Here is a 13,748-nt window from a genome sequence, read left to right as displayed (position 1 = left end):
GATAGGATCCCAGGTGGGGTTTTGGAACGGGATCCCAAGTTGGATCCCAGGTGGGATTTTAACTCTCCAAACATTTTCTATATATGTTTGGTTTAAAGCGGGATCCCAAGTGGGATTAGAATCCCAGCTGTGATTCCGAGTTGTCTCCCAAAAACAAGCCGTTGCCAGAATTTCCAAGTTGGAATCCCAGGTTAAATCCCGGGTGGTTTTCGCCGGTTACGAGTTACTCAGTCAGATCTGCAACAGTGTCCTCTGTGAGAGACCAGGGACCTGAATTAATTGCCAGGTGAAGTTCCTGCAAGTATTTTAAAAGATCTTTGTTAGATTACGCAAACCAGTCAAATGATCATTCAGATGAGATATCTCAGACATTTATTGCAAAGATCACAAGGAATATTTAACAATTAACAAACTTCAACCAGGCGGGATCTCGCCGAGCGATCATCCGCAGCGGTGTACTGAAAATTTGATCGTCAGACGTGAAAGTAAAGTTAAGATTTGAAATTTACGCTAGCTTTTTGGTTTGAAATTCTTAATCAGCGGAATAACAATGGAAGGATACTCATAACCGAACTACGTTCTCTAGACTCAGCTAAGCATTTTCCACGAAAAAGTGAATATACAACTTCTGTAAAAAAACAACCACTTTCTTTCTACCGTATCATTTGAATCATTACGGCTGGGAAATCTGGACAACCCGTGTAAAATATTTGTTGGGATCCCACCAGGGATCCCAGGTGATCACAAGAAATATTTAACAGTTTACAAACTTTAACCAGGCGGGATCTCGCCAAGCGAGCATCCGCAGCGGTGTACTAAAAATTTGATCGTCAGATGTGAAGGTAAAGATAAGATTTGAAATTTACGCTAGCTTTTTGGTTTGAAGTTCTTAATCAGCGGAATAACATTGGAAGGATACTCATAACCGAACTACGTTCTCTAGACTCAGCTAAGCATTTTCCACGAAAAAGTGAATATACAACTTCTGTAAAAAAACAACCACTTTCTTTCTACCGTATCATTTGAATCATTACGGCTGGGAAATCTGGACAACCCGTGTAAAATATTTGTTGGGATCCCACCAGGGATCCCAGGTGATCACAAGAACTATTTAACAATTTACAAACTTTAACCAGGCGGGATCTCGCCAAGCGAGCATCCGCAGCGGTGTACTAAAAATTTGATCGTCAGATGTGAAGGTAAAGATAAGATTTGAAATTTACGCTAGCTTTTTGGTTTGAAGTTCTTAATCAGCGGAATAACATTGGAAGGATACTCATAACCGAACTACGTTCTCTAGACTCCGCTAAGCATTTTCCACGAAAAAGTGAATATATAACTTCTGTAAGAAAACAACCACTTACTTTCTACCGTATCATTTGAAACATTACTGCTGGGAAATCTGGACAACCCGTGTAAAATATTTGTTGGGATCCCACCAGGGATCCCAGGTGGGATCCCGAGTGGGATCCCAGATAGGATCCCAGGTGGGGTTTTGGAACGGGATCCCAAGTTGGATCCCAGGTGGGATTTTAACTCTCCAAACATTTTCTATATATGTTTGGTTTAAAGCGGGATCCCAAGTGGGATTAGAATCCCAGCTGGGTTCCCGAGTGGGATCCCAAAAACAAGCCCTTGCCAGAATTTCCAAGGTGGGATTTCAGGTTAAATCCCGGGTGGTTTTCGCCGGTTACGAGTTACTCAGTCAGATCTGCAACAGTGTCCTCTGTGAGAGACCGGGGACCTGAATTAATATCCAAGTGAAGTTCCTGTAAGTATTTTAAAAGATCCTTGTCGGATTACGCAAACCAGTCAAATGATCATACAGATAAGATATCTCAGACATTTACTGCAAAGATCACAAGAAATATTTAACAGTTTACAAACTTCAACCGGGCGGGATCTCGGCGAGCGAGCATCCGCAGCGGTGTACTGAAAATTTGATCGTCAGACGTGAAAGTAAAGTTAAGATTTGAAATTTATGCTAGCTTTTTGGTTTGAAATTCTTAATTAGCGGAATAACATTGGAAGGATACTGATAACCGAACTACGTTCTCTAGACTCCGCTAAGCATTTTCGACGAAAAAGTGAATATATAACTTCTGTAAGAAAACAACCACTTACTTTCTACCGTATCATTTGAATCATTACGGCTGGGAAATCTGGACAACCCGTGTAAAATATTTGTTGGGATCCCACCTGGGATCCCAGGTGGGATCCTGAGTGGGATCCAAAATGGGATCCCAGGTGGGATTTTAACTCTCCAAACATTTTCTATATATGTTTGGTTCACAGTGGGATCCCAAGTGGGATTAGAATCCCAGGTATGATCCCGAGTGGGATCCCAAAAACAAGCCCTTGCCAGAATTTCCAAGGTGGGATCCCAGGTTAAATCCCGGGTGGTTTTCCCCGGTTACGAGTTACTCAGTCAGATCTGCAACAGTGTCCTCTGTGAGAGACTGGGGACCTGAATTAATTGCCAAGTGAAGTTCCTGCAAGTATTTTAAAAGATCTTTGTCAGAGTACGCAAACCAGTCAAATGATCATTCAGATGAGATATCTCAGACATTTATTGCAAAGATCACAATAAATATTTAACAATTTACAAACTTTAACCAAATGTTGACATCATATCCACACAAAGATAACTAACTTATTTTATATTGCATCTTAATTGATACATTAAAAAACTTTAATAACACTCAGCATGCATTTGAATCTAATTGGTTAAATATTGTAGAAAGCCAATACATGGCTGTAAATCACAAAACGTACGCACACATGAGTAAAACTTAAGTGAAAAATACTGATGTATTTGAATGTATAATAAAGCCAAAAATTTTCCCAAAAGTTAATGTTCTTTTTACTTGTAAAGTACGATTAACTACAAAGAGGTCAACTCTGTTGCCTTTAACTATGGCTTAAACTCTTGTGAAAATTTTTTGGAGATCTCGGCGCGTTTTTGGCCGCCGAGATTTTCATCTCGCTGCGACCTCGGCCGAGAAACCTCGCCACTATTAAATGTCGGCACGTTTTTGGCCGCCGAGATTTTCATCTCGCCGAGATGGAGATGATTAAAATCTCGGCGGCCAAATTAGTGGCGAGATCTCGGTGAGATGAGAATTTCGGCGGCCAAAACGCGGCGAGGAATCCCTGGCGGGATCTCGCCGAGCGAGCATCCGCAGCGGTGTACTGAAAATTTGAATTCGCCACAGCGAAGAATTATGCCGAGAAGTCAGAATATTTATCGAGCTCTACATCTGGTAAATACACCCGAAGGACTGAAAGCCTCTATTACAGTTGTTTTCATCGGGTTATATCGCAGACAAATGGATAAGGGGGTTAGTTTCTAAAGAAACTGTGGTGCTCCGTCGGTGGGGTGTAGAAACGAATGTTTGGTGTTATCAACAGAGTTGATAACTAAAGGTAAATTGGCCACCTAAAGAGATACGAGTGCTGAAGTTTCGAGCGCTAGCCCTTCGTCAGAGTGAATGAGCGAATGTGTTTATAATTATAGGGAGCAGTGGAGATATGCTATTAGACAGTTTGCTATACACGTAATATATACATGGTATTTTACATCGATGTTAGTATACGTTTTTGATCTGTATAAAATTTAAAATCGGACGTGTTTCCGTGACTGAATCTCGCCATCTGTGAACCATCTTGTTTTTTAAAAAAAAAAAACAATATAGTGTGCGTGGGTTTGATTCGTAAATTTGTTCAATGAGGATTTCAGGCTCAGCAAAATTAAACATTTTAATACAAAAGCGAGGAGAACTGAAATTTTGCCCAATTTTCGTAACAGTAGAATATATATTAAACATTTCAATACAACGACACGAGGTTTGAGTTGAGTAGAAAACATGTTTCGGATACTTCAGTATCTATCGTCCGTTCAAGGATGTTTACAAGTTTGTGCGGACTATATATAAAGCAGATAATAATAACGTGCTAATTATAAATTGTACAAATAATAGCTACTTGTGAATAACGTGATGCGGATATAAATCTGTAAAATATTACATAATACGTATACAACGAGGAATAAGGCCAATTCTGCAAGAGAAGGTTTTAAAATTAAAATATAATTTCAACCTCAACCGATTCACCCCGGAAGGACCATTCCAAAAAAATCAGATTTGTTTTTTACAAAATTGTAAACATCCTTCAACTCAGGGATACTGAAGCATCCGGAACATGTCTTATCAACTCAAACTTTGTGCACTCGTTAGTTTGAAATGCTTAATATCTTTTCTACTGCTACGAAAAATTCCGGTAACTAAACTATGTAAATGATGTTGTAACCGGCGTTTCGAGGCCTTTCATTTCTGTGACTAAAACTTACATCAGTACACGGTAGCTTGCGGGGATTTTGGTTGGCAGGTTTGGGTCAAAAATTTGTTCATCTAGTAATACTGACTAGGGAATTGAAAAACGAGGTGTCATGGTGACTGATCATGTTCCAAAATAGGTTTATTTTGGAGTTGATGCGATCTGTTTATTAGTGAGTAAAAAGTGATCATGAACCTTGGACAGGTCAAATGACGTCAAATTTGTCGGGATGTAATTTTTCGGTCTTCGGGTGAAAAAATAAACTAAACAAGTGAGAAAGAGAAAAGAAAATTGCTGAGTAAATAGTATTATTGTGACTTTTGTATGGGGTTCATTTTTACAGAGCGAGGTTGTTTTTGTTTCGCGAGGACTTTCGATAACACGGACGCTGACGCTTTGTTTATTAAATAGTTTTATTTACAGACTCTGGGCGGCGGACGAAAACCTTACACCGGGAGAGTTAGACTTCTTAGACAAGGGATGAAATCCCGAGACAAGTGAAGGACTACGGGATGATCTCCGTAACATGCCAGCAGTCATGGAGGGACCTCCCGACTGTTGCTGGGATAAAAAATAGTGAAACATGTATATGAGGGTAAAAATTTTCCGGCGCTTATTTGCCGCGAACTGTGATGAAGAGCTCAAGACCTGAAGCAATCTAAACATATAGGGCACTGGTTCGACCCGTCAAACAAATACTGTGTACACTTACGCCAAAATGCTTGATATTGTTTGCAATGAGTGCACGTTCAAGTTAAAATTAGTTTGCTGCCTGACACAGCAAACGTAGAAGAAACACAAACAATATGTACCAATTTAGCATTTCTCCCAGGTAGGTTTGCCACGCTATTAATAACTTCAAACTTACCCAAAAATAAAAAAATAGGTGTCGTCATGATACGCCCACTCGTTCAAATATCGCATTGCAGAAAACATACATATTGAGCTGAATAGGCCCTGAGCAAGCAACAAAACTTAGCAAGGAAATGGTGCGTCCATTTTCAGGCGTAGCTGTTTTGGTCCTCGCCCTTTTTGCTTCACTGACAGTGAAAGCTGAGGTAGAAAGGCGAGTAACCGATGAGGACAGAAACAAGAAAGTTAGCATGATAGATAATGATGAGTCCCTTCAAGAAGACGAACGGCTTTTTCAGGATAGCTTACTTGGTAAAGAAAACAGTAAGTGTTTTATGATTTTTGATTTCATTTAGGATATCTTTATTGTAAAGCGCGCGAGAGCATCTGTTTATGATTCGCGCGCTATATAAATAATAAATTATTATTATTATTATTATTATTATTATTATTATTATTATTATTATTATTATTATTATTATTATTATTATTATTATTATTGAGGATTTTTGGTGGTGTTGTTAAAGAGGATAGGTTTTCTGGTCCCCTGGGCCGAGTTCCTTTTTGCCAGCGCCACGGAACGAGAGGCGTTTGCCAAAAGGAACGTGGCTCTGGGGACTGGGTCATAAGCTACTGGTATTGTCTACTAACCGGAATTGAAATTTCCTGCTTTCATACGTCTCGAGCACATAGAATGAAAATTACCGGTAACAGCAAAAAATCTTTCCCATTTTCATACAATAACAACATGAACATTTGATCAAGCAAATAAAAATATTTCTATCATGTACATTTTAAGGTTAAAAAAGATACCATCTGCTGACCTGCTGACAGTATGCTGTATATAGTCCGTGAAAGTTCACAGGCATAACCGGAAGTGGTTTGCAAACTTTTGACGTCAATTGTTTAGAACTACACAAAAGTGTGGTGGGTGGGAAGGAGGCGAGGCTTAAGTCCTTTCGCTTCAAGCAACTGAAATGAAACCGTCAAGAGCTTTCCCAGCCTCGTCCTTAGTCCCCCGTTGAGCTGATCAGGATGACGCATCCAGCACTATCAGCTCTAAGCCTCCTACCCAAAACTCGGTTCACTCGATAATGAAGGGCTTTTATGCCTGGTAACGGAGCTGAAGCTTTCTAAATGGTGAGAGATATAAACATGGGACCTGAGCATTTTGGGTAGATGAACACTACGCGACATGCGTAACATATCAGCTGAACCACAAATCAGGCAGCCAATAACGTTTAGTAAGTATAAGTGACTCAGAGATTGCTCACGTCAATCAAAAAAGTTTATGTTTGAGTGGAAGAAAGAGCGAATGAATCTTGCCATGAGTTTGTTTACGATACTAATGTCAGAATATTATATATTACGATTATTATCTTCTTGCAGATAAGCGCACAATTATTATTCGGCCCTACAGTCCGCCTAAAAAGTGTTCATCCCGCAACCGCCGCCGGTGTTGTAGAGGATATGTCATCGACGATCCCGCAAGAAAAAGATGCTGCCGAGGACAAATCGTTGTAAAGAAGCTGGGCCCATATCTGTGCGGCCATCGCCATTCCCGTTCATGTGGTGGTCTTCTGTACCACCGCCATCGAGATAAGTGTTGTTACGGTCACGTGATTCCAAAACGCAGCAAATGCAGAAGAAGGCGTTGTCGTCGTCGTCTCTATGTCACCCACACTCAAAAATGCTGTTATGGACGAGTCCTTCCTAAATCAGCGACTTGTTTGGCGCCTAGGCGATTTCTGTGTGGTGGAGTTCGGTTCAAGCCACGGACTCACGTGTGCTGCTCTCATACGCTGATTCGTAAATCCAAACCTCTGCAGTGCTGCAGAGGTGAAGTCATACCCAAAAGGGTGCCTTGCTTACGAATCAAATTCACATGTTCTGGGAAACCGTATTACCCAGAAAAGCACAAGTGCTGCTCCGGCCGTTTGATTCTCAAGTCTTCGTTGACTCGAGTCATCCCGACAAAAAGACCTTGCAAGCCAACCTTTAAAACAGAGAGGATAAAAGGATAGGCTTTATTTTCATTGACGATGTTATGGTCACAAATGTTTTTCCGATTTAATAAATTAGCGACTCGAACATAATTGATTGTAATTCGGGTGGGTAGTAACTGACGGTAAAATAATATTACTAAAACGTTTAAGAATTAAAAGCAAAAAGCAGAAATTACTCTAAAGTGTGAGTTGTAAAACAGTTTCAAATCGGAGAGTGTCTGGCTAGAACATGCAGTACTAATTAACGATAGCAAAGCAAGTTCGAGGTTGTCTTTAGGGTTGGAAATTAAATTCGACAAAAAACTTAGAGCGGGCCTTTGAAATGCCTGCAACAAAGAAATTCAGTAAAAGTGGTTTATTTCTAGCTAGTTGGTCAGCAAGAACTGAATCATTTCTTAATCACGCTTACACTCCCGACCAGTCTATCGAAGATTCGAACGTCCTCGGCTTAGCTAGTCACATTGCGAGTTTCCAAATAGTCGGTCGAATATCACAGATTTAAATTTAGATCCATTGACACGAATCCAGAGAGGGATGGCTCTCCTCATGTGGTAGCACACTCGGATTTTATAATAAAACACGATACTTTTTCTACTGATAACTGAATGCGAGTCAGGCTCGAAAATCTCACTCTTTATGATTCATACCATGCACCCACCCAACGGCATCCCGAATCGCTAGGGAGGAGAGTTTACTGATCTTTACGCTGTAATTTCTATCAGAAATTTCTGCTCAAGTTTACTTACCCTTTCTTACACTTAAATTTATTTGCTTTCCTTTCAATTCGTAGTCTATTTCATCTAAAATAATATTTACAAGGTGAAAAATTTAACCTTCGCTACACTTTTGCTTACTACGAGGGTGCAAATGGTACCGCTTTTGGGCGTGGCCATCTCCCGTATTGTCCACTATCTAAAGTTCCCCTTGTTCGAGGTTTCAGAATCATGAAAGCACAGTATGAGTGTTCTTCACATAGTTTCAAACTTTTCATTTCAGAATGAAATTCATGTTGCCAAAAATATCAATAATATAAAAAGTATTCATCTCATACTGGAATGAAAACAATCTCCACCCCTTGCGTTTCCCGAAAGTCCCAATAGGTTTTTTTTTTTTTTTTTTTTTCAAATCCTTTCTTTGTCTTCGATTGGTGACGCTCCTTTAGTCAGTACTTTGACCAACGTATTCCGTAAAAAGAAAGTCTCAAACTTAAACTTTGAAAAAACACAGATTCAAGGAGCCTTCCGAAGATTGTTTCTAAACAATAGTCTATTGTTATTCCAACAATAGACTATTGTTTGGAATAACAATAGAACAGCTAGCTCAGGGCTCTAGGGGCAGATTAAGTATAATCGTTTCTAAATAGTATTATTTTTTAAACTGCGTACCGAAAATAACTTATTTATGCTCTAAACTCTGTAATCAAACATCAAACACAAGCAAATACACAATAATGAATTTATTGTTGTATTGGAGGAATAGGTCGAGCAGTGCCATCAAATACGAACCTCCAACGCTAAAGGACATAAAGAACGGGAAAAGGAAACAAATAAAAATACTTAACTTTTGTCCCGACTTCGCAATGCGGGCATTCTTTTTCTTTTTCAGTGCTCGCTGCTCAGCAGCACGGATCTTCTTCTCGTCTTCGGAACCTGAAGCGACTTCGTCAGAAAGATATTCATCAACTGCAGCCCAGCCTGCCTCGGATTTATCCGCGATTCTGATGAGCTTGTTCCTTCGCTTGATCGCCTTTGAGGCTGAGTTGAGGGAATCGTCAAGTTTAAGAATCAAGGCAGACACTTGGTGATTCTCGGAGAATTCGAGGTCGACCAAGGACTTCAGTGAACCCACAAAGGAAAGACTCTGCGTAATCTGTTCCAAGGTCTCGTTGTTGAACTCAAATTGCTTCTTATTCCCGCTAAACTTAAATATTAAGTTCGTCTCTGACTTCAGTTTCTTTACCAAGGATAAGGACGACTTAACCTGATCGTCCGAAAGCTCGCGCTTCAGATGGGAAAATTTCTGATCAAAGTAAGACCTTAAGTCGTCGAAGGACCCACCAGAGATTAATTTCGGATCTACCTCGCCTTCTTTGTCGGACATTATATACGAGCAAAAACTAAGTGATGATCGATTGAAGGCACTGCAAAGACCTAAAGTGAGCGCAGAACACGTGGAGAGACAATTTACACAAACCCAAACAATAGGCGTGATGAACACGCCTCAATGCGGTACGCATAATTACATAATCTCCATTCCGACGCAACGAGCATAAATACATATCTATAATTGGAAAAACAATAGACTGTTGTTCATAAACAATGCCTAAGATATATTATAACTTACTTGATCAAATCTTCATGTTGTTCTCGTATGAGAATCGAACAAAATCCTTATCAATTTTTCCTCCCCGCCCCTGAGACGTATAAGAGTGTCAAATTTCACTTCCGGTCGGGTACAATACCGCGAAAGACCGGAGACTGGGGATAGTACGGCTGTGACGTAAATACAGGAACGCTCTTCTCGCGATTTCTTTATTACTAATTTTTTTTTTCGTGTGTAGAGGAAGAAAACTGTGCGGATAAAATTATTAATGAGATTGCCCAGTTCTCACAATAAATCAGAGAAACCGCGAGACAAAGCGTGCCTGCATTGACGTCACAGCTCCCGAAAGTGAAATAAGACGCTTTGTACGCCTCAAACGCGGGAAAGAAAATGATTGTTTTCGATTTTCATACGAGAGCAACGTTAGCATTTGATCAAGCAAATAAAAAGAAATCTGCCACATACACCTTAAAACATTTAATGGGCCGCACAGAGAACCCCCGCGTGGGGTTAATCGGACAGCTGAGAACTCGTCAGAAAGCGAAGAATGGCGGGATTTTTTACTGATAGCTGAGATTGTTAAAGTTTGCCTGAGTACGTGTAATGTGAATTTTACATGCAAATAACTTTCCATTAACTATGTAAGTTAGTCACCGGAGAATACGTTGCTAACCAAGACGGCTTGGAGCTCCTCAAAATTTGTTTCTAGAAATCTTGAGTGCATCAGAAGACGATAAGCAGCGTTCATAGAGCCTCGAAAGTGATTGAAATCACTCGAAAGTTCTTTGAAAATCTTCGGATAATACTCGGCACTGTTCGATTAATGAGTAGGACACCCTTTGATACGAAATAAAACCACACAAACACGTGAGAAGTAAAAGTTAACTAAGACCCGGCACAATTAACTGATAGCTGAGAAATGTGCCAAAATTTGAGCTTGGAGTGATAAATGGCTTCAATTTAACTGATGCCTGAGAATTAAGCATCCTCATGCAGACTCTCAACACAGGTACCTTTGTATAAATCAAAGACATCCTTTGACACCTCTTTGCAAAATCTATAGCCTATTTCAAACAAAACCAAACGGCTAAAAAGCATACCCGTAGGCGCCGCACATACCTACATACCTATATAGCTTATACAGGGGAGTACTTTGCCCTCCCCTCCCTCTCGAGTTGAAACGGCGCGCAAAGTTTGGCAAAGGCGGTCTTTGTTGCCCATTAAAATAAACGTCGTCGCGCTGGTGATCCTGCCAGTTTCGCAGACTTTATGCTGATGTTAGCGATGAACCAATTGTATCCTGTCTTAATCTTCCTCAGTTTTCCTATATCGTTTCAGTGTCACTAGTTTGGCTCAATTCAACTACTCGCTAGTTGTCCTGGTTACAGCCTCCAGTTGAAAATCACGTGTACTGTACTTTCTCCAACTGATTTTCAATCCACTTTACAGAAAAAGATGGCGACTGATACATTTACCCATAATTCTTAGCGTACGAAAACCATCAAAACGCTCATAAAAATGCACAGAAAATTTCTAAAAACTTCAAATCTAGCATACAAAATGTATTTTGTACAGGGAAGAATTTCCTTAAAACTATGTTTTCTATGTGCCTACAGCCTGTGCTAGATTCGCAAGGTATTGTGGTAAAATGAACAGGTGCCATCTTTTCCGTTTGATGGATTCTCGCCTTTCACTACTTTAAGATGCGTGATTAGCTCGCCTCCTCGGTTATCAAGAAAGGGACTTTTGCAAGTTAACGTAGTCTAAATATTTTTACGAAGTCAGAATATAGAAAAAGAAATGAACGTTCTGCGATATGATCAGGATTGAAACTGGCTGTTATTGCCATTCAAATCATCGAGTTCCGTCAATTCCAATCAATCAAGCTAGGAATCTGATCAGGTAGAGTATCTGTTTGCTGTGTGTTCGGACGGTGCCTCCTAATTCAGAAGTATTTTTGACCGGTTTATGACTATGCGGGAAGAGCAGATCTCAAAGCAGTTCAAATTGAAGCTTTGTTATCTCTGAAAAATGCACGAATACCCCCAATTTTCTTTTTGGTTACCAGGAGCACTTGCTAAGTTCTGTTTTCTCCGCATAGTTTTAAACCGTGCAAAATATCCCTGTATTAGTAGGCACCACCCACAGGAAACCTAAGTACCTCGAGATGCGCAGAACGTATGCACAGTAACAAAAGTAAAGCCTGGTTCTCATATGCCGCCGAACTACCTGCGACACAGCCGCCGGTACTGCCTAGGATACTGTTCCAACATATGATGAGAACATATGTCCTCGGCAACAAAAACTATCGCAGGCCTTTGCCGCCGGCAAGCCTGCGAAGTTGACTTGAGTTCAACTTCGCAGGCAGGTCCGCGGTTCTTCGGGAACGCCGACGAAAAAAAACGTTTTATGTGAACGGAACCAGCGAACGTCGGCGATGTACCAAAGGGAAATATAGCCCACAATTCACTACGTCCAAGATAAAAATCATCTTTTAAACAAGAAGATAAACTCAAGAAGACAAATTAACCACTCTGTTCACGTGAAGAAATATTCCCTGTCGTGTAGCCTCAACGCAGCAAACAAAGTATGATACTGTCCGTGCTGGCTCCTTTCTCTAACCTTAGGGCGAAACCAAAACTTCCGCTTTTCTTGTTTACCTTTCTTCGTATGTATCTCCTTACAAGGAACAAAAATAGCAAAAACTGGTAACGAATTACCAGAGTTCTATCCATGTTTATTGAAGGAATGTTGAAAAGAGCGCCAAACGATATCGTTTTAGCGCGCTTTTTTAAATTCACCGGGGGCACGTCCCAGGTACATCTACGCCACCACTGCGATGCACCTGGGTCGAAAAATTACGTCAACTGACGACTACAACGCAGGTCATCACGGGTAGGTCGGCTACATATGAGAACCAGGCTTAAGCATCGTCCTTTAAAATCAGTTTTACGAGTCCAATTTGAGAAAGTGAAATGAAACCTTTTGACGGAAGATAGGGGGAGCAGCTAGGTCCTCTTGGTGCAAAAATAAATCAACTGGGAGAAACAACGACAGAAGCTTGCTAAGACTTCCTGCCACTTAAATTTACAGCCGAAGATTCTGAACAGATCAAATTTAGCTGACACAAATATCATATACGTAAGAAGTACTTTAAAGGTCCTAAATTGAATTTTAAAAACAGGAATTGCATATATTGAGCTTATTAAGCTCGTATAATTTTAGTTTAATTTTATTATTATACCTAATCGTACCTTATTGGTACGCTTCGGTGGCATATCAGACGAGTTTGGTCGAGTACTAGTCATGGTTCGTATTTGTCGTGCCAAAATACCGATGGCGAGACCAAACAAGCCTGATATGCTGCCGAAGCGTACCAAAAAGGTACGATAAGGTATTTTATCGTACCCAAATTCAGCCCAAAATCCGGTGATATTTTTAGTAGCTACGGTAATAAAATCTGTCAGGCGTCCTATCGTGTGGCCCGCGAGGGAAATAATACGACTCAACAAACGGCGCATAGAGTGATGAATAAAAAATAATTTTACTTTATAACTAGTTCGTTTGGAGTTTCATTATCAAAATTTTAAAAATCGAAATTTAGCGGAAAATTTGGGAACTCCGACTGCATTGTTTCAGTCTGAATGTTTCATTAGTACTTGTCGGCAAACATCGCGCAGTTGGCGGGTGCCTTCCAGTTTACTTTTGGGGGGAAGGTTTTTATTCCTTTTACAACCGGAAAACATCAGCTAAATCTTAAATTATGCCGTTTCTGTTTTATTGATTAAACCTCTTTTCAGTTTATCGTACGGTAACATTACTTTACTTGAAAGTGACCATGATATCAATTATTACCAAGTCAGTGAGCATGATATCGTAGGATATCAGGTCAGTAGACTAGGCTTCTGATTGGCTTATTGCGAATTTGGGTTCGGTAAAAGCTGAAAACAAGTAACTGATATTTGAATCACTGAATATCTTTTACTAGTACTCTCTTTCGCTCTCAATCAGTGGAAACACTGTTACCTTCTTTGGTATATTCTTTCAACCTCCATTTAAGCTAGCGAAATAAGCTTCCCCTTCCTTCGCTGTGTTTTACTACATCTACCTCTACTTCCAGTTTATCGATTATTTTGCTTGTTGAGCTCTATTTTTGTCAGCTCTCTCTCTTTCTCTCTCTGTATGTCTGTGGGTCTGTCTGCCTGTCTCTCTGTCTGTCTCAATTTCTCTTTA

The 13,748-nt window shown here is 40.2% G+C and overlaps 1 protein-coding gene across 1 annotated transcript; it reads left to right on the top strand.

Annotated features, from left to right (window-relative positions):
- Positions 1 to 5,293: 5,293 nt before the first annotated feature.
- On the top strand, positions 5,294 to 7,774 carry LOC146463486 (uncharacterized). Its single transcript, XM_085084208.1, has 2 exons — positions 5,294 to 5,511; positions 6,577 to 7,774. Exons 1-2 carry the CDS (start codon positions 5,322 to 5,324, stop codon positions 7,209 to 7,211), a joined length of 825 nt encoding a protein of 274 aa, XP_084940334.1. The 5' UTR covers positions 5,294 to 5,321; the 3' UTR covers positions 7,212 to 7,774.
- The last annotated feature ends 5,974 nt before the right edge of the window (positions 7,775 to 13,748 follow it).

This window comes from Pavona decussata, unplaced genomic scaffold, assembly GCF_977016875.1.
Source record: "Pavona decussata unplaced genomic scaffold, jaPavDecu1.1 SCAFFOLD_175, whole genome shotgun sequence".
Classification (NCBI taxonomy): Eukaryota; Metazoa; Cnidaria; class Anthozoa; order Scleractinia; family Agariciidae; genus Pavona; species Pavona decussata.
This window is presented reverse-complemented; position numbering and strand designations above follow the sequence as displayed.

Excerpts from the sequence above, each read along its gene's own strand:
- LOC146463486 (XM_085084208.1), top strand. The coding sequence starts at position 5,322 with ATGGTGCGTCCATTTTCAGGCGTAGCTGTTTTGGTCCTCGCCCTTTTT. Across the intron at positions 5,512-6,576 it reads CTTACTTGGTAAAGAAAACA|ATAAGCGCACAATTATTATT; the intron begins GTAAGTGTTTTA and ends ATCTTCTTGCAG.